The 18921-nt window shown below is 53.0% G+C and overlaps 4 protein-coding genes across 15 annotated transcripts in view; all 4 read right to left on the bottom strand.

Moving 5' to 3' along the window:
• The window catches only part of HOXC4 (homeobox C4), a 39403-nt gene extending 20526 nt beyond the window's left edge, over positions 1–18877 (bottom strand). The window contains exon 1 of the mRNA XM_065524320.1: positions 18352–18877. The gene's annotated coding sequence lies outside the window, so the exon portion shown is untranslated. The remainder of the gene's footprint in view (positions 1–18351) is intronic.
• HOXC10 (homeobox C10) overlaps positions 1–18921 on the bottom strand; it is a 184217-nt gene that overhangs the window by 133599 nt on the left and 31697 nt on the right. The gene's annotated exons all lie outside the window — the stretch shown is intronic.
• On the bottom strand, positions 394–4660 carry HOXC5 (homeobox C5). The gene is made up of 2 exons (XM_005571056.5): positions 2199–4660; positions 394–1486 (listed from the first exon to the last, which is right to left on the bottom strand). The coding sequence occupies exons 1-2, from the start codon at positions 2650–2652 to the stop codon at positions 1272–1274; spliced, it is 669 nt and encodes a 222-aa protein (XP_005571113.1). The 5' UTR covers positions 2653–4660; the 3' UTR covers positions 394–1271.
• Positions 4935–18921, bottom strand: part of HOXC6 (homeobox C6) — a 35993-nt gene continuing 22006 nt past the window's right edge. Inside the window, exons 1-3 of one of the 8 annotated variants that reach the window (XM_065524322.2) lie at positions 18352–18877; positions 6825–7170; positions 4935–6094 (exon numbers count right to left, since the gene is read on the bottom strand). In XM_065524322.2, the coding sequence (XP_065380394.1) occupies positions 5787–6094; positions 6825–6978 (462 nt within the window). In that variant the 5' untranslated portion in view covers positions 6979–7170; positions 18352–18877 and the 3' untranslated portion in view covers positions 4935–5786. Of the gene's footprint in view, positions 6095–6824; positions 7307–16283; positions 16591–18351; positions 18878–18921 lie in introns of those variants that run through there. The other 7 variants (XM_045365393.3, XM_065524325.2, XM_045365392.3 and 4 more) reach the window with 7 other exon arrangements.

The following is an 18921-nucleotide window of genomic DNA, read 5'->3' as shown; positions in this document are numbered from 1 at the left end:
CTAGGCCCAGGAAAGATCTTCAGAAGCCCAGAAGGGCCTGAGGCTGAGCACGGCGGAGCCACTGGTTCCTGCACCGGAGCTTTGGCATACAGTGGGGGATGCTGCCAGTCCAGAGGCCTCATGGAGTGCAGAAGTGTGAAGGCCTTGGACAGCCACAGCATGGGAAAAGCCAGTACCTGAGGCCTAGGTGCCCTTCTCTTCCCCCAGAGGCTCTTGTTGCAGCCAAGGATCAGGAAAGGAACTCAATTTCACCTTGCTCTACTCACTGCCCCTAGAAGCTAGAAAATGTTTTAAAGGGGAGGCTTAAAGTTTGTGGGTCTCCTTCTACACCTCACAGCCCATTTAGACAATTTTACCCAATACATGCCCCAGACAGACAGGAGCCACTGCATCTGTAGTCCTGTTCTCTCTTCGTCTTTATTTGATATGACAAAATATAGTTTCAGGAAGGACCCAGAGTCAATAAATAGTTGGACAACAGCAATGGGTCAGGAGGGCACAGAAAGTCGTGGCAGGGACTATGGGACAGCAAAGGGCCTCTAGGACCACTTGCTGGGGTCCAGTGTCAGGAAACCCCAATAGTTGAGCTAGCTAGCAGGCTGGGGCTGCCGGTCTGAGAGGGCATGCAGCAGGCGCAGGCTGGGGAGGTTCCCGGGTTTTGGGGGAAAGAGGTTGTGGAGATAAGGTTTGGAAAGCATAGAGCAACCGTGGGGGCCCTAGACCGAAGTTCTCCTTTCATATGCAAATCATTTATAAGTGAAAATCTAGTTTAGTCGCTACAAGGAAGCACCCCGAGTCTGGGGCCAGACTCTCGCCAGCCTGCGGCTGTCTAACCCGTCCAGCCGGGAACAAAGGAGAGGGCGAGGCTAGAGGGTTGGGCGAGGGTCCTGTGGCGCGGGCCGGGCCCACCTTAACTCGGGAGGGCCGCGCTGAGGCTAAGAGTCGGAGAGACGGCCCAGGCCAAGGTTCGTTCAGCGCCAGCCTGTACGCCGCAGCCCTCCGGGGAAGGCCGACGGAGCTTGCCCTGGGCCTCGGGTACCGAGTTGAGCCGAGCTGAGGGGAGATGGGGGCAGCGCGGGCAGCCCCGCGGGAACCCTGGGTCAGTAGGGATGCGTAATGCCAAGGAAAAGCGCTTTTGTCTGTGAGGTCCGGGAGCCCAGTGCTCCAGCACCTGCCCCCGCCCCGAAATATAGAGAGAGGAAAGGCGAAAAGGAAAGGCGCAGGGACCAGAACCAGCTAGGGGCGCGCTCTGCGGGCCTGCCCCGCTGCGTCTAAAGAGTCTCTTTGCTTTTCATTTTGGAATCTTTCTTCCACTTCATCCTGCGGTTCTGGAACCAGATCTTGATCTGTCTCTCATTGAGACACAAGTTGTTGGCGATCTCTATGCGCCTGCGGCGAGTGAGGTAGCGGTTAAAGTGGAATTCTTTCTCGAGTTCCAGAGTCTGGTAGCGCGTGTAACTGGTTCGGGACCGCTTGCCGTCCGTCTCTGGAACATAAACCCCACCCCAAGCCAGGAAGGGGTGAATAGCGTGCAGCGTTCCCCCATCCCCACCCCAGCCCCAGACCCCCACCCGCGGCCGGAGGGAGAGGAGCGGAGAGCCGCAAGACAGGCCCCGCGGGCCGCAGGCAGGCCGGCCCGGCCCGGCCCAGCCCAGCCCCGGGAGAGGCGCCTCCACCCAGGCAGGAAACTTTCCACTGCAGCCTTCTCTCTGCAGCCGGAGGGGCTGAGGGGGGGTTGGGGGGAAGAGGGAGACCCAGGCTCGGACCGAACAATAAGCACCCTCGAGATCCGAGCACCGGGGACCCCCCTTCCGCCCCTCCCGAGTCGCTGGAATCCTCCGGAGCCGCGAGCGCCGGCGGAGCCGGCTCCGCAGGGGAGGGAGGGAGGGAGCAGCGGGGGGATCCCCGCTCTGGAGCCCCGCGCTCCTCACCCTACAGATCCCTCTATTTTTTTAACTCCCTCCCTCTCCCCCAAAAATTGAATATTGCCTTTTATACACGTTTTGTTCCTATGATCCAATTATGTCGTCGTAAATTTGGGCGCACACAGCCTCTAAGCCTTTTAGTGGACAGTTTTACGAGCCATTGATGCCTGGATCGTAAAATTTATGGCCGCAGGTTTTTTTTCTTTATTTGCCCCGCATGGCCTATAAAACCCAGGCGGACCCGAGCGCGCAAAATGAAGTCCTAAAGTTTACCGTGGCTCATGTGCAGTTTGGTCATCCACGGGTAAATCTGTGGCGGGGCCGGTGGCTGGCTCAGTCCGGCGGGCTGCCCTGTCTGCGCCTGCTCCTCTTTGATCTCCCCACTGCTCTTAGCTCGCTCCTCCAGCGCCGGGCGAGCCGCCTTCTGACTGTACATCCCGGGGTTCAGAGGAGCCGCTTCGTCTCTGCCCAGAGCGTGTCCCGGAGCGGCCGCGGCGCTGCAGGCGGGGCGGTCGGGGTGAGCCCGGGGGTTGGCAGCCATGTCTACCCCGTGGAGAGAGTTGGAAGGCGCAGGCGGTGGGAAAGTGATGCTTAAGTCCAATCCGCCGTAGCAGTACCTGGATGCCTGCACCTCTGAGGCCGATCCATAGTTCCCACAAGTTTGCATGTTATAGGCAGGGATATTGGGGCTCTGCTTATAGAATGAATTGGCTACGTAGGAGCTCATGGCGGGGAGGGCCCAAAAAATTTCTGCACCCTTTTTGATTAAGGGTGATTTGTGACTCTTTGAAGTTGAGGGGTTTTTTGTTCTCCAAAGTGCACAATTTATAGGTGGAGATATCTCTTTCTTTATCCTATGCGCTCTTCCCAAATAAGGGAGCCTTAAATAGAGTCACGTGACTCGAGCGGCCACTCATAAATTTGGCTTGATGACCTCCGGGAGGTTAGTGATGGAAGCCGGCGAAACGCATCTCGATATGTTGGCAAAGCCCAACCAAGGGGGAGAGGGAGTGAGAAAGAAGGAAGGGGGAGGAAAAAAAATGGTTCTTGGAATTGGGGGTAGCCGGGACAACAAGCCCACAGCGACACCTGGTGCCTATATGGGGGAATTGCATCCTGGAGCACCAGCTTGCTTTCCGGTAGCTGAATTTCCTACACTGTGAAGGAGAAGCTGGTTGTTGGAGCAACCTCTGAGCTAGCCTTTTAAATTCTATTTAAAATTGGGAAAAGATGAGGCCCCACCTATAATGCACAGAGTGCTTTTTGTAATGAATAGCCCCGTTCTCCCAACCGCCAGGGTCTTCCAATCTTCAAAAATGGCTGAGGAAAGGAGATTTAGTTAGGTAGGGTGGCCCATGTCCAGGCTGGAGACCCTTAGGGGTTTAACTTAGGTTCCCTAAACCAAAGGTAGAAGTCCCTCGCAGGCCCTAAGGCCCCACTACTGCTGAAGAGGTGCCTATCAGCAAGAGAAAGTAGAATTAGCCTCTGGAGAGGTAGACAGGACGCCCAGGAGGAGGGATCCTGAGTGGTCAGAACAAGATAGTGGGGTCATGAAGCTGAGGGTGCTCCGGGCTGTCTGGGATGGATCTGGAGGTGAGGAGCCAGGTGGAGTTGGCTAGACCTCACCATGCTACGGTCCCCAGAGTGGCAACAAGGCAATTTTCAAGTGTGTGCGTGGACACGGCCAGAGCAGACAATGGTCTAGAAGACTGCTCTGTCTCCCTGTGTGAGATCCTTATGTGGTACCTATGCCAGAGGCTTTAGACAGAAAATAGATGTTAATTGAGGGCATGCAGAAGCAAGATTGAAGCCTCCACAAATATTATGTGAGCATGGCAGAGGAAAAGGCCCGTTTTGTGACCTTTGGAGAAAAGGTCTCTGGGCCAGGCTTTCCATGGACCTGAATCCATAAGATCCACAGGAGAGCAATTTCTGAGCTACCAAGAGGAATGGGGCGGACTGGGAGGTGGGCAGGGCAGGCGCCTGGGTAGCCTTCGCAGGGTATCTGCAGCCATTCGGCCCCATCCTCTTCCCCAGTAGCCCCAAATCTCATACTTTCCCGCCTGCTTCTTCCCAGGAAATCTCCGCCCCTGCCAGAAGGCCCCCTCCTCACTGGTGGAGGCGCTGGTGGCGAGGGTGGGGGTGCTGGAGGGAATCTGAAGGGCCTGGAAAACTCTGGCGGATTTTTTCCCTCCGGAGACCCCCCTCAACACCTCTCCCCGTAGGCCCACTCAGGTTTCTCTGGTCAGGCTTGGAGAAAGAAGGCCAGGGTTGATAAATGGTTAGGGTCCGGCTGCGCTCCTCACCCGCCTCTTCACCCGTTTGAGGAGAGAAGAGTAAGGAACCAGCCCGGCTGGAGCTGTAATGAAGAAGGAATTTTGTCCCGGCTACGTCAGGAGTCCCAGAACCGGCGAGAGCTCAGTTTCCAGGCTTTCTCTCTCAAGATGTCCTTGAATCGCTCAATCCCTGCCGACAGGGCTCCAGTCCCGCGATCTTCTCTTTCCCTCCGCTCTCCGCCTCCGCCACGTTTCGCAACAGCCGGCTTGGCGCGGGCCTGGGGCTTGCTCTCACGGCGCCCCCCGCCTCCAACTCCCGGGAGTGGGCGGAGGAGACCCTGGTGCCTGGATAGTGCTTCTTTACTGGTCTTTCGGGGCGCCTCGGGGTTCGGACGCCGAGGATCCCGGCTGCCACAGGCAGGAAGAAAGGCCTGCGTGGAGCTGGTGCCCAAGCCGACTGATCCGGGCTCCCCCCGGAACAAAATCCTACGCGGCCTTTTTGCTGCAGGGTGTGTGTGTTGCTCCGCGCAGGGAGCTCAGAGAGGCCTCCCAGGCCCTCAGTGCGATCGCGAGAACCAACAGAAGGCCGGGCCCGGCGCCTGGGCTCCGGGGATGGCGAGTGCAGAGGGCTGTGGGCTTGCAGGCGGCGGGCAGGCGCGGGAGCGCTTGGAGCCTGCTCCAGCTCTCATCCCGAGGCCGGCGGGCGAGCGAATTAACAGAATTCCCGGTATAAACTTTTAAAAATAGTATCAGTTTTATTAAATATTCGAGAACGGACCCAGAGGTTGGATTTATACAGGAGGGTAACACGAGGGGATTTATTTATTTATTTATTTTATCCTACTGGCTAAACAAACGTCATTCACTTTTTTTCTCTCTTTTTGTAATTTTCCCTCTTTTTTCCTTTTTGAAATGGAATAGGAACACTGACGGTGCTAAACATAAATATAAATACAGAGACCACAAATACAGCTAAAAATATTCACACAGAAACGGTCACAGTTTGTAAAATGCCATAATGACCCCCAGGATTCTTTAAATACAATTTGGCTGGGCTGGGCATTTGCTGGGGCAGAGGGGCTGGGCAGGGACTGTGGGGAGGCCCTGGGGGTTGGTGTGGAGCCAAGGCGCGCCCTCCTTGGGCCTCTGGCCCTCCCCGGCTGCCAAGCCGGGCCCTGAGGCCCGAAGCAGAGGCCCCAGGCCCGGGTGCCGGCCCTCTGCACGGGGTGCGGGGGTGGGGGCGTCGAGGGAGTTGGGGGAGCCAAGTCCTCACTTGGAGGGCAATCTGTAGAGTCTGAGTTCAGGATCCGAGCCCCCAAGGCCTGGACGGGGAAAGGGGCCTGCAGACAAGCCGCGAAGGAGCTAGCAAGGGAGCGAGGAGGAGGAGGCGCGTGGCGAAAGAGAGTTGTGCGGTGAGGGAGGGGGTCCAGAGCTGACTTTCAGGTCCACGTTTGGCTCCCTAATTTTGTTTTAGGGAATCAAAACACATCAATTGTGCCAGTGATAAATACAGAGTGTGTGATTAGGGGAGAGTTGGGGGGGAGCGAGGGAGAAAGGGAGAGAGGGGTGGCAGGGACAGTCCTAGTCACTCTTTCTGCTTCTCCTCTTCTGTTTCTTCTCGCTTTTCCTCTTTTCCGCCCAGGCTGTCGGCGGTGGCCCCTCCGCCGCCCCCCGAGAGAGTGGACGTGAGATTGGATTCTTTTTTCCATTTCATCCGGCGGTTCTGGAACCAGATTTTGATCTGTCGCTCGGTCAGGCAAAGCGCGTTGGCGATCTCGATGCGCCGGCGCCGCGTTAGGTAGCGATTGAAGTGAAATTCCTTCTCCAGTTCCAGGGTCTGGTACCGCGAGTAGATCTGGCGGCCGCGCCTCCGGTCCGCTCCGTAGCCGACCCCTAAAGATCCGGGCACAAAACACACTAAAAGCAATCAGCAAGGCGTCCTCTGCAGACTATTTCGCCTAGCAAAGTCCTGACCCTCCCAACCTGGCCAGCAGCTCGCAGCCCCATTAGGGCTCTAGCCTTTTCCCGTTTGCCCTGCCCCACCCCCACTGGGGGTACAGCCAGGACCCCAACTTCGTTCAGACCTCCCATAGGTGGGACGTGTGTGTCCCAAAGAAAGGTGTGTGGGGTGGGTGGGGGGGCGGGGCAAAAGGCAAACGGAAAGCTGCAAGTCTAAAAGCTGATTTTTGAAAAATCCCAGATAATGGGGATGAGGGCCCCCTTTCTCAAGGACTGGGCTCCACCATCTCCCCAAGTATCCTAGTTTCTTGGAAACTTCTCCCCACTTCTCTGCCTCTCCTCTCCCCCTCCCTTCTCCTCAGACTGATTCCGCTTTGGGGGGCTCCCCCATCTTCTGCTCCCTCCCTTCATCCCCTGCCCTGTTCCTGCCCCCTCAGCTTGTCTTGGAGACCTCCAATCCGTCAGGGGCCAAGGGGGCCAGGCCCCTGCAAGCGAGCGGGAGGCAAGCTGAGGGGGCAGAAGAGGGGGCCCTGTCTCGGCAAGGAGACGAGCGTGATTGTTTTTATGGGGCCATAAAAAACTCTCTCCGCCCGTTCTTCTAGGGAAGCCGGTCATAAAGCCAGTTCAGTTTATTTAATTTATATCTCGGAGCTGTAAAACTCACCACTGTGCGAATTCATTCGCTGCATCCAGGGGTAAATCTGGATACTGGCTTTCTGGTCCTGGGGCGCAGTCCTGCCCTGCTCAGAACTAAAATCCTGAGCGATTGAGGTCTGTGTGTTATGTCCTAAGGTGTTTTGTCTGCAGTTTGAGAGCATGTCTTTCTCCTGGTAAAAGGAATTAGATCCATAGTCATACGGCCCCCGGCTGGAACTGAACACGACATTCTCCTGTGGCGAATAAAAGGGAGTCGAGTAGATCCGGTTCTGGGCAACGGCTGCTCCATAGGTCGAGAAATGCCTCACTGGATCATAGGCGGTGGAATTGAGGGCGACGTTGGGGAGGACGTCCTGGCCCCCGGCGAGGTGGCAGGATAAGGAAGGGTTAGTGAAGTAGGAATTCATCCCTTTGCCTTTACCTGGTCGGGCTATGATTTCTTTAATATTTATTTCTGTCTCCAGTTTGTACTCGGAACTAGATGGTTATAGGGACGGCTCCAATCCAGGACAGACAAAATGACAAAGTCAGCTGACCCCCTCCCAGCCAATCGCAAGCCAGATGTCAAGAAGGGGGAAAAAAATCGCTTCTGCTTCTGTTGATTCCCTAGTTGAGACTAAGTGTGTGCTTTGAAAGTAAGACTTGGATTTCTTTTAAAAATATGTATGTAGGGGAACTGGTTTGGTGGTGAAAGAGGGGTGCACATCCCTGAGCAGGGCCTTGGGACTTAGGTAAGGAGAGCTGTACTCCCAGGAAATCTCTTAGCCCCAGTTAACTTTGCTGTGCTGTGGCCAGAGCCAGGGCTAGATAAATCCCTGTATTTTCAATCTGGTTTCATCTTTTATATCTGCCCCCTTGTAAAATTACATCCTGATTTCTCCATTGGAGGAAGGAGGAACTCCCTCCCAGCACAGGAGGGGGTCCCCAGAAATCCTGCAGGAAATCCTGGTTTGACACTCCATGGAGTGAGTCCCATCACTAAACTAGTATTTTTTTCTCCAATAATTAAAAAAAAAAAAATCAAAAGTAGAAAGAAATTTCATAAAACCTGTTCCCCTGAGTAAGTAGAGTGTGGCTGAGAGTCTTGAATGTAGGAGGGATGTGGGGAACAACTAGGTCTAAAGGGGCAAGACTTCAGGGTACAGTGGCAGAGCTGAAGTGGGCAAACGGACCACGCATCTGCTCTCCTTTGCTTCCTGGTTCCCTTCTGCCTCCTCCTCAGGACCCCTCTTTTGGGAAAACTCTTCCAGCATTTCTGCCTAAAAGGGCAAATGTATAAAAATGCAATAGAAAAAGGAGAAAAAAGAAGTAAAATGTAGGGAGGTGGCACCAGAGGGGGGGGGGGGGGGAGAGAGAGAGAGAGAGAGAGAGAGAGAGAGAGAGAGAGAGAAAGGAAGAACGAAAACTCTGAGAATCTTTCTAGAGACATCAACTCCTGTTTATGTTGGTGAGAATTTATGATTTGGAGCCAGTGAGGGCCGGTGGGGTAATTCACATAGGATCCAGCCAGAAAGAGAAGGCTGGTGGGGCTCTGATGGACAGTTGGCTTCCTGCAAGCTCAAGCCCCTGCCTTGGTCAGAAGCCCCTGCCCCCTCCAGACTCAGGGCACCGCCAGTGGAGGCGCCCCTGGACCTGAGCTATGAGGCTTGGAGACTTCAGAAAGGGGTTCTAAGGAGCTCTCACCCAAGTGCCATCACCCCTGGTGGGGATGGGCCTCTCAGCAGCCTCAACCCCCATTTTTCCCCCCATCTTGAGGCTAAAAAAAAAAAAAAAGGAAGGGATGGTTACGGAAAGGCCGCTGAATCCCAGGCTTCTGAGAGAGCCACAGTAGGCGAACTGAAACAGCGGAAAGTGTGCAGATGGGGGTTTTCTCCTGATTAGTCCAAACTTAATTTGATATCGTGATATAGGCTGAAAATGCTTTGAGTTGACAAAGGGGGGTAGTGGGGAGTGTGCAGGGAGCAGTGAAAGCTCATATTCTCCCCCCACACACACCATTTTTGGGTGGGTTGGGGGGGGGAAAACTGGTTATAACAAGAACCCGGATGTCGCGGGATTTTATGATCTTTTCCTTCTGTGTAACAAAGCGTAGTAATCAATGGGTAGCAATAAAGCCATAAACGGGACTATGCTGAGAAAAAAACTCGTTTATTCATCTTCTGTAACGTTAAGGTTTCCCTGGAGTGTCGCTAGGAGGGAAAAATAAAGTTTTGAACCCAAAAGCAGACAGTGTGCAGGAGCTGGTGGAGACAACACGTTAGTTAATACACGAACCTCGTTAGGGGGTTGAAGAGTCTTCCTGTCAGACAATATGTATTGGTTTTTAAAAATACAGCCCCAATCCCATAGAAAGGACAGAAATTTGTCGGTATTTGGAAGGGAAGGGGAAAGACTCCTATAATTATAAAGGTTCCTCCTCCTAGACCACACTTTCTTCTCACCAAGGAAATGAAGGGGAAAGGGTAGAGGAGGATTTTTAAATTAAGAAAAAAAAATTTTAGATGAGTTATCTTGTTTTGGGGTGACTTGGCAGGTACACAAACATAGACACCAATGTGAGTTGCTTTTTGCCCTATAATCCAGCTGTCCTCGAATTCATGGCATGCCTGAGCAGAGGTTTCTAACAGCTGGCTGAGGTTTTAGGCCCCCTGGAGGGCAAGAGGTGGGGGAGAGACAACAAGGCAGGAGTACTCTGGGGGCTGAGCTAGGGAACAAGTCAGTGCACCCCTGGACACAAGTAGCCTGTCTCAGAGTTCCCAGCCTCCTTTCTGCCCTGAGGGTAATGTAATGGTGTAACAAGTAGAAGAGGCCGGAAGAGAGAGCAACTCCGTCCCCCCCCCACCCCAGTTTCAGAGAAAGAGAGATTGCTAGAGGGATAAATCATGTCAGTGATATTTCCTTCAAGATATTAAATTGTTGCAATGTACAACAAATTGAATGATGGAAGATAGGATGTCTTAATGAGGTTTCGCTTTCAGTGAGTGTTGATTTTCTATGTATTTAAAAATCTCTTTTATGTCTGGGTGGGGGAGGGAAGGACCTTGGAAGAAAGAAGGGGGTTCCCAGGCAGCATGGACTACAGCCCCCAGCAAGGATGCCTAGGTTTCCTTGAGCCCCTCCTCAACCATGTCTGGAGAGGAAAGGGGCCCCAAAGTTGGGGAGATTCTCTATTGGGGCCTAAAGGCGGTGGGCTCAGGGGGATTGGTGACCTGAGAAGCAGAATGTGAGCCTCAGCCCCGGAAAGTTAAGTGTTTTATGACGTTCCTAAACAGAGGGCAGAGACTGAAAGGTCTCGCCGATTTATAATGAACAGAAACCAGCTGCTAGGTGAAAAAGGCAGAAATGCTGGAAGGGGGAGAGAAGGGGAAACAGAAATACAAATAAATTCCTCCACTGCTTAAAGACTTTTGGCAAAATTAATTTTCAACACACTCCCCTCCATTACCTTTCATTCCTGAGGAAAGAAGCCCTCTTCTTTCTCTTAGATCTTTAATTATGTAGCTGAAATTTGCTGAAAGGATTCGCTCCAAGGGGGGAGAGCAGGTCAGATGAGCCCGATCTTCCTTCCATTGGATTATATTTTCCTTTTCCCATTTCATGTTAATTTTATTTTTAATTTTTTTGGCAAAAGAATGGCTGTCTATAGGGGGAAAGTTAGGACTTAGAGTTTTCTAAATATATTTATATTTTCCTGTTAAATTTGTCTGAAAACAATTACGGAAACTCATCAGCAGAAGCAAGAACAGATGTTTTATTAAAACTGCAGTTGTGCTCTGTAAATATGCACAAGTCTTGGGAAGGAGGGGAGAGAACTTGTTCTTTGTTTCTATAAAACGAGCCTAGAGAAATCAGAGAACACTACCCCCCCGCCAACCCCATCAGGCTTGCAGGTCTCCTTGCTGCTGCTCTGGCCCCTTGGCCTCCCAAATCAGGCATTCGGAAGGGGCTTGGTGTCAAGAGCAGATTTTCACTTTGAGAGAGGCTTTAATTAGTGGATTCAAAAACAGAATTAAAAAAACACACAAAAAGAATACAGGGGAAAAGTTGCCACTTGCCACTCCAGTCCTCCCCAGTGCAAAACACATGCTTTTGATAGCGCTAATTATAGGAGAGAAATTTACTGCCTGCGCCTTGGACCTGAGTGGGGTGCAGTCACTGGCCTGGAGTCCCCAAGGATAAGGGTGGCATTGCAGCCTGGGCACTTGGGAATTTCCCTAGGCAAGTTAAAAGCTACCACTCCAGCCTTACTCCGCTTTAGGCCAGGGAAAGCCTGGGGGCCTGTGAGCTTTGAACTGGGGAAAGGGTGGGCCCAGCCTGAAGAGGTTCGTGGGCAGGCCTCACCTTGCTGACTTTTGCGTTCCACTCAGCTCTGGGAAATATATTAATTTCTTGGGGAGGGATATTTGAAGTGAGCGGGATGAGATCTGGAATTTTTATTAGGGGACAATATTTTCCAGAGGTCCCCCTGAGTTGTGTTCTCTCTGTTTCCTCTCTCTCCCCAGATCCCCCAACTCTGCGCGGATGTTTGTGACTCACCCACCCTCGCACACAGATACACACACTCCGTTCCTGGCTGCTGCGCCGCAGCTACAGCTCGGTGCCTGCGGAGGCTGCGGAGGCTGCTCAGGGACCCAAGCACTGGAGCCGCAGGACTCAGTGCTCCGCCTCAGCGCTTGGCCTGGGTGCTCAGCTGCCTGGACGCGACCGTAGCTGCCCGACCCTGCCCCCACCACCCCCAATTCTCACTTTTCTGAGCACGAGAAGAGCGGTTGCCCCGCCGGCCCCTTTTGTGCCACTGGACGAGGGTTAAAATCCCTGTTACGGAGAAAGCCGAGTTTCAGTAATTGCTCAGCTCCCCTCACAATCACACTATTTTGTTAAGGCTTTGCTGTTCTAGAGCGACTGTTTAGTTGGCCCGATTGGTCTATTATTAGACTTTTTTATTTAGAAATTAAAAATAAATTCTACTCCAAATGCCTGGTGTTTTGTGTATAAATAAGCTCCTTTGATCTCCATGGAACTCCTAGTCAAAGAATCAGATCGCAAAGAGAGCCTCCTGGTCTGCCAGAGAACCTGAATGCAGGGAATGCTGCTTGGGAACACTAAAGCATGGCTCACCTAAGGGGCTTCAGTTTCCCATAGATATGATGGGGGAAGCTGTCTGAACACATACCTGCCCCCCCTACACACACCACATTCCAAAAAGGAACACTCCTCCTTTCAAAGTTTAGGCATGGAGAGAAGTGAAATTTGACACATCTAACGCAGAAATTGATTCCATTTTGGGGTGCTAATATTTTGGGGACAGGGCCCGGGCTGACCAGTTGAAGGGAGCTGGGGAATCAGCAGGGAGGAGGAAAGGAGGAAGAGGCCAGATTGAGCATGTTAAGCTGCTGAGAACTGCCCCCAAATACCTCCGAGGCCTGCGCTGGTGACTCCTCTTTTAAGCTGAGGTTGAGAGGCTACCCGAGCTACTTTTGCTTTATTGCAATTAAACGGAGAAGAAAGGTATATGGAGGGGCTCTGCTAACTCATGTCACATTTCCTTTCCCTCTTTCTTTCCAGATTTCTGCCTGACCTTTCCTAACCAGCACTTCACTTATTGCTGCTACCATCAGCAGACACAAACTCTCACATTGGCATTTGTTTGGCTTCTCACTTCACTTCTCTGACTTAAGGTTAACGTAAAATAGGTCCCAAACATCTCTACCCCATCATGCTCAACCCTGAGCCCCCTTCCAGCTCCATCTGGAAAAAATCATTTCTGGCTTTTTGGGGGCTGGCGCCCAAGCCTCCCACCTCTATTCCAAGCAGCTGAGTATCAGCTCAGGAGGGGGCTTGGGGAGAGCCTGGGGACATAGCTCTCTGAGCTGGGAATGGGGAGAAAGCTTAGATGCCTAGGGACACTTGAGGGGGACAAAGCAAGTGGCCCTGCTTGGCCCAGGAGAAAAATTAAAATCCAGAATATCCAGAATATTTTCAGCCCCCAGAATAGGGCCTCAAGAGGATGTCCCATGAAGAAGAAGCCACAATAGGGGGTGTGCTGCTCTGCACTGGGTCAAGGGATCCCCAGCCTCCTGGCTTCTTCTATACCCCTCCACATGAAGCATTGCTTGGACCTATTTGAGAGGTTCATGAGAATTATAAAATTCAAGAACTTGGTATTTATGATGTCACAGTGAGTTGTCATATAGAAATTGTAAATGTCCTACCAGTTATACATGGCAGGAGTTTTGTGTGTGGGTTCCCGCCCTCCCTTCATGTTTTTTTCCTTTCCCCCTTTTTCTCCCCCTGGTCTAGCTTCTCCTGCTTGAAAATAAAATGTTGTTATGTTCTGGAACAATAAGCCAACAATAAAACAGCATCCTCATTTCCCTATAAATAATTTTATCCTTTATTGTTTGCAGATCTGAAAGAACCATTTAATCTGTGCTGGCAAAAAGAGAGACAGAGAGAGACTGGGAAGGGAAAATTAATTTTAGAAATGAGAATATTACTTACTTGAATGATACTCTTTTAAATTTAATAGCCAGGAGCAAAATTAAAGGCCAAAAGCCAACTATCTGACTCTACACCTGGCGAGATTGGAAACATATAGGATCTTTAGCAAAAGGGCAATTTAATTTTGTAGGATTTGCTTAAATTCACTGCAATTTTGGGTGGCTGAGGAGAAGGGAGTGTGGGAGGAGAATGACATGCTATATCTAGCTTTATGAATCCACTAGCATTACTCTGATTTAAAACCCAACAACCCGGTCTCAGGGAAACTCCTGCAAAAAGAAGTGAGGTAGTGGGGGACTGGGTTGACGGGGGTGGGCTCAACTTTCTCAGTGAGTGTGGCCCCCTTAACCAAGTGATTACCAGGGAAAGGAAGAAAAGCCTAGGCAAGGGACGGGCTGCTCAGAAGTCTCTCCACCACAGGGACACCCGGAGGTTTATGGTGTCCCCATAATTCCCCTGACCCTATAAACAGCTGCCCTGTTTTAAGACTATTTCTGCTTCTTCCCCTCAGAAAGGGAGAATGCAGGAGCTTGTAAGGGCAGGAGGGGGTTGCTGGAAAGGGGAGGGAGCTCGGGGATAGCACTGTACTTTGTTCTCCTGGGCGAGTTCGCTGGTTTGGCGGGTTTCTGACGCAGGGTGGCAGCAGACAAAACAAGTAAACAACTCACAGACACAATAAACAGGAGCGGCAGCGGCACCATGGCAGAGGCCATGGGCTGGGCGAGGGGCACAATCCTGAGGTAATGTCACCCCAGTGCCCGGGGTAAGCAAGGCCCAGAAAGCCTAAGGCTGCCCTCCGTGAAGGGTGGAAGAAAGCTGCACATCTCTTGGTGCAGCCTGTCTGGACAAGAGTCTTGGGAGGAACCCGATCACCTAGAGAGTGGTGGAAAACCCCTCCAGCCCCACTCTGGTCCCTGCTTTCTTTTTTGGGATTTTCCACTGACATTGATATTTCCCCTCTGCTCTGTCTTTTTGTGTCTCTGGAAGGGAAAAAGGCTGGGAAAGAAAGCCCATTAATTCTCAGCCTCGGTAGCCCATACTCAGTGCTCTAGGCCACAGGCGGCGGTCCCAGCGTCCTCTCCCACGCTGCTCGGACCAGCCTTCTCCCTGACCAGGTCTCGCCCTGGCTCAGATATTGACGAGGATTAAAATGCAGTTCATCCAGCAACCAGATCTGGGTATTTGGGGGACCTTGGAGAACTCCCAATCCGCCACCATGGATGCAGGCAAATCGGGCTGGGGTGGGGTGAGTGGCCGGCTGGGGCAAGCAGGGGGAGAAACATATTCACTGCATCCCTACCCCTTCTGGTTTGCCTTTTCCACCAGCTTCTCCAAGCACCCTGGCCAGCAGCCGCCCCAGACCACTGTCTAGAGGCCACCCTATTAACCACTCTTATCCCTTCATCGCCCCAGGGAGGCTTCCAGTGCCAGGTCCCTGTCTACTCAGAACTGCTTGCAGACCCACCACGCCCGTGAAAAGAGTCCCGCAGAACTCAATTTCAAGACAACTGGTCTCCCTTGTAAAATACTTCGTAAGTTGGGAGAGTTTGCTAGAAGGTGTGGAGAGAAAGCAGAAGGGATTTAGTATTTCCCCAGTCCAGCTGCTTAGGCAACAAAAGCAATAAAGTCTGAGAAAGCCTTTATGGCATCCATTGGTTACTGGAACCTGCATACTCCGATTCCAGTGCACACATATTTCCAGCAGAGCATGCACAGAGGGCCTGCTCAGTGCACCCGGTGCCTCCATGAGCTCATTCTCATCTAGTGAGGGTTAACAAAATTTTGCATGCACATAAAATGGTGTTTGAGCGAATATAGGCATGGTAATATACAATTAACCACCAAGGAAATATGAGTCTGTATATATTCATGCATAAGCCTGAGTCTGTACATTTGAGCCTGTATATAATAAATACATAACACTCCCAAGCCTGGTTTCAGAACACAACAGCCAACCCAACAAGGTCGCCTTCTCTAAACAAGGTTGCATTCTGTCGGGATCACAACTGTCAGACCAGGGAGAGAAAGGGTTTGCTCTGCCCATTTCTCCTTAGCTAGGAACCCGCAGGTGAAATACAGCGGATGGCAGGGCTGACAAAGCCCCTTGTAAGGAGAGCAGGCAGGCCTAAGGGTGCCCAAAGAGTGGGCTCAGAGCCGGAGGCTTCAAGGAATGTTGCCAGGCCCTGACCCACAGATTCAGTGTCTCTGCCTGGGGTGTGCAGAGTCCTTGAGCCAGATTCTATTCTCAGCCACCCTGGCTATTATTAGATAATCACGGAAGGGCTATCCTGCAGTAAGGACCACGTCAGCAGGCAATGTGGCCTGCAAGGAGGCTGAGAGTTGCCACTGGTGGATCCTCTTGTGCTTCTGTTTGAATGCCAGAGAAGGAGAGAAAGAAGGAGAAGGGAAAGAAAATCGAAAGTAACTGGGAAGCAGAGAGTTGGTGTTGGAGTCCACTGGGGTCCAGTTTATCCCCTGGCCAGGGTGGAAAATGAAAACAGAGGGCCGGTCGCTGCTGCTCTGCCTTCTCTCCTTGCCTCTGTCTTGTGAGGATGGGTCTAGGGGTGAGGGGCATAGGATGGGGGTGGGGGAGCTGCAGGGCTCTAGCCAGGAAGGAACAGAAAATCAATTAAAATATTATATAAAGACACCTCAGGATGGTGCTGTTAAGCGGCCAACCTCGAACTCTAGCACCCCCAAATCTCACTGTGGACACACTCAGGTCGTTCCAGGATTGAGATAAACACCCTAGCCTCGCCCAGGCCCGCCTCTCGGGTGGGAGGGGGCCCTTCTAATATTCCAGGTGAATCTCCACTGGCCTGAATGGCCTTCTCTGGAAAAGGTTTTCTTTCGGGGACGGACAAAGGACACTTGTGTTCCCACCCCCACCCCACCCCCATCAGCGGCCATCCACAGGGGCGGGGGCAGACAAAATACAGGCGAAAGAGAGAAATAGAGGCCTCACCGGTAGGCGATTCCCACATTACGCCAGGAGAAAAGCTCCCTTTTTCGGGCCTCTCGGGCCCCTCCAGTGTCCCACCGCACTCCCTTTGCCCTTTTCGGGTCCCACAGACTTCGAGTTCCCGCCTGCCGCAGGCTGGATCTCCGGGGCGTCAGCCCCCGGGCCGTGCCTGAGCGGCGGGAGAGCGCGCGGCAGCCGGAGCAGGCGGCGGGCTGGGCCCATTTGGGGAGAGCCAAGCGTTTTTCTCGATCGTAAACAAGGAACGCGAAATTAGCCCCTCGTCAGACGCCTCTGCCGACACACAAGTCCTACTGAGGGGGGGGGGAGGGGGAGAGAAAATGCCATTTCTTTCCCCGGGAGAATACCTCAGAGGCCTTTATGTTGGCTGAGAAAGGGGAATTTTTGGGGGGGCAGAAAAGGAAGGGAAGGCGGTTGTGGGGGGAGGGGAGATAAAATTCACCGTCAGCTCGGGCCCAAGCGGTTTGATCTGAATGCAAACTGTATTTTTAAGAATGTGATAAAAACAGGTTTCTTCCCCCTCCCCCGGCCCCCCACAGGCGACGGGTCAGGGTTTAAACAGGAAATCGTGGAGCGATCCCCTCCCCCACTGGGACTTGGCGCAGAATCCCAGTCGCGCCTCTGGGAGAGGGTGGGGGTGGGGGGGTGTCTTGGCTTAGATTGAAGGTGAGTCTGGCCCTCAGGCTCTCTAGGACCTCGTCTGGAATACGCTCCCCCACGCCTCTGGGTGTGTCTGCCTGGGTGTGTAGGCGTTTGCGTGTGCGTCGCCCTTTATAAACAGAAATTCACACTTATAGGGGCCGCCTTGGAGCCTCAGACCCGGGCCGGGGTCATATATCAAACTGCAACACATTCAGGGCCATGTACATTTGGAAGAAATTAAGCCACTGTGTTATGAAACCATATGCGTCGGGTTAAGACTATACAACAGGCCATTAGCACCAATTATTAGAGAGATCCCGAGTGCCCAGGACTCTCCCGCCGCCCCAGGCTGACGCCCCTACCCCATAAGCCAGCAGCCCCCGGAATCCTCACTGCCTCCACAGCACCTAGGAGACCCTGCCAGGAGGACTGGGCCTGTCCCCGCCCAGCTTAGGGCCTTCCCCATTCCCACCTCTGCCCTAGGCGAGGCAGGTCCTAGCCTAGAGCAGCCATGCGTGGCGAGCGGGCATCCCGGTCCAGTGGGCATCCCGGCTGGGATGGCCGCGGTTGGGGGTGAGGCGCGCCGGACCCGGGAAGGGAAAGCCGGTAGGCCTCTTTCTCCAAGCACAAGATGGCTTTTGAGTACTGCATCCCCCACCCCCACCCTCCACCCTCTACCCAACGCAGGGGACCTCCCACCCTTCCATCCGCCCGAGTGGGGGCGGGAGCAGGGGGTGGGCAGACGCTCTCCTCTTGGCTGACGCGCACCAGCCACCAGCCTCCCCCCTAATTGCCAATTAACAGGCCCCGCCGGCAGCCTAGATGCGCCCGCTTCCTGCTCGGCGGCCCGGCCCTGGGCCCACACTGCGCATGTGTGAGCTCTAGGAGTCGCGCTCTCTGGGAGGGAGGAGGCTGCCAGACAGGGAGGGGACGCTGGAAAGTTTGTTTGGGGGTTGGGGGGCTGACTTTGCTTAGGGGGCAATGGGTACAGCCTCTAGGTTCTCTCTACCGCCTGGAGCTTGAGCTTCCAGTTCTCCTCCGACCCAGTTCCATTAGCCGAGACCCGAAGATCTATAATAAGCAGGTACTGACACAGTGGGCAGTAAAAGCTGGCGCCCTAGACCGCCAGCTTGAGCCCCACAGGTGCTGTTCCCTTGCCCCTCCACCCCCAACTTGGCACACAGTGACATCAGGACAACACAATCGCCCCACTACCAGTTACCAGTATTCCAGTTTAACCCCATTTCTCTCCCACCCGCTACTTTTCCTCCCCATTACTACATACGCGCCCACCCTCTCGCCATCCTCCTCTACTCCCTAACCAAGACAAGCCGCTGCTGTCCTTATCTTGAAACCGCCACCCAGCTACGGACCATTAGTTACATATTTGAACCAATAAGGAAACACTTACCGAGCGCTGCTGTCACTCTCCCTCTCTCCCTCTCTCTCTGCCTCTCTCTCTCCCACTCTTTCTCGTCTTCCCTCATTCTTTGCCGCGGCCGAGCCTGTCTCAGCTCCACACACACACATATACTTTATATAAATTCAAAAATAAAAATAATTATAATCATCCAAAAGCCAAACAAAATTAAGGAGAGTTGCAAGAAGGGGGCAGGAGACAGAGCCTGGGAGAGGGGAGGGGCGGAGGCATCTGCAGCTCCCTAGCTCAACTCCTGCTCCTGCATTCCTCCTGCCCCTTGGGGGCCAGAGGGTCGGGAAGGGAGAGAGAGATGCCCTCAACTTCTGTCTCTCCCCTCCCGTCCCCACCCTCCGCAGCTGCCCCCAGCTTCGGCAACTCCACCTGGGAAGAAAAAAAAATTAAATGGGGGGAAAATAATTATTAATCAGATTAATTAAAAAAAAACTGCTAATGAAGGGAGCGCCCAGCGCAGGTTTCCCTGGCAATGGTTAGGCTCTTACAGGGAGGACTGTTCTGCGGAGCGCTCGGAACGGACAAACCACAATAAAAAGTTCACGTTCA

Source organism: Macaca fascicularis, chromosome 11 (assembly GCF_037993035.2).
Source record: "Macaca fascicularis isolate 582-1 chromosome 11, T2T-MFA8v1.1".
NCBI classification, from domain to species: domain Eukaryota; kingdom Metazoa; phylum Chordata; class Mammalia; order Primates; family Cercopithecidae; genus Macaca; species Macaca fascicularis.
The sequence above is the reverse complement of the archived record's forward strand: the minus strand, read 5'-3'. Positions and strand labels throughout refer to the sequence as shown.

What these genes read in the sequence shown, in the direction of transcription:
- HOXC5 (XM_005571056.5), bottom strand. Translation starts at nt 2,652, where the DNA reads ATGAGCTCCTACGTAGCCAATTCATTCTATAAGCAGAGCCCCAATATC. An exon ending in CAAACTGCACATGAGCCACG is followed by an intron (nt 1,487 to 2,198) that starts GTAAACTTTAGG and finishes TTTATGTTCCAG; the next exon opens with AGACGGACGGCAAGCGGTCC.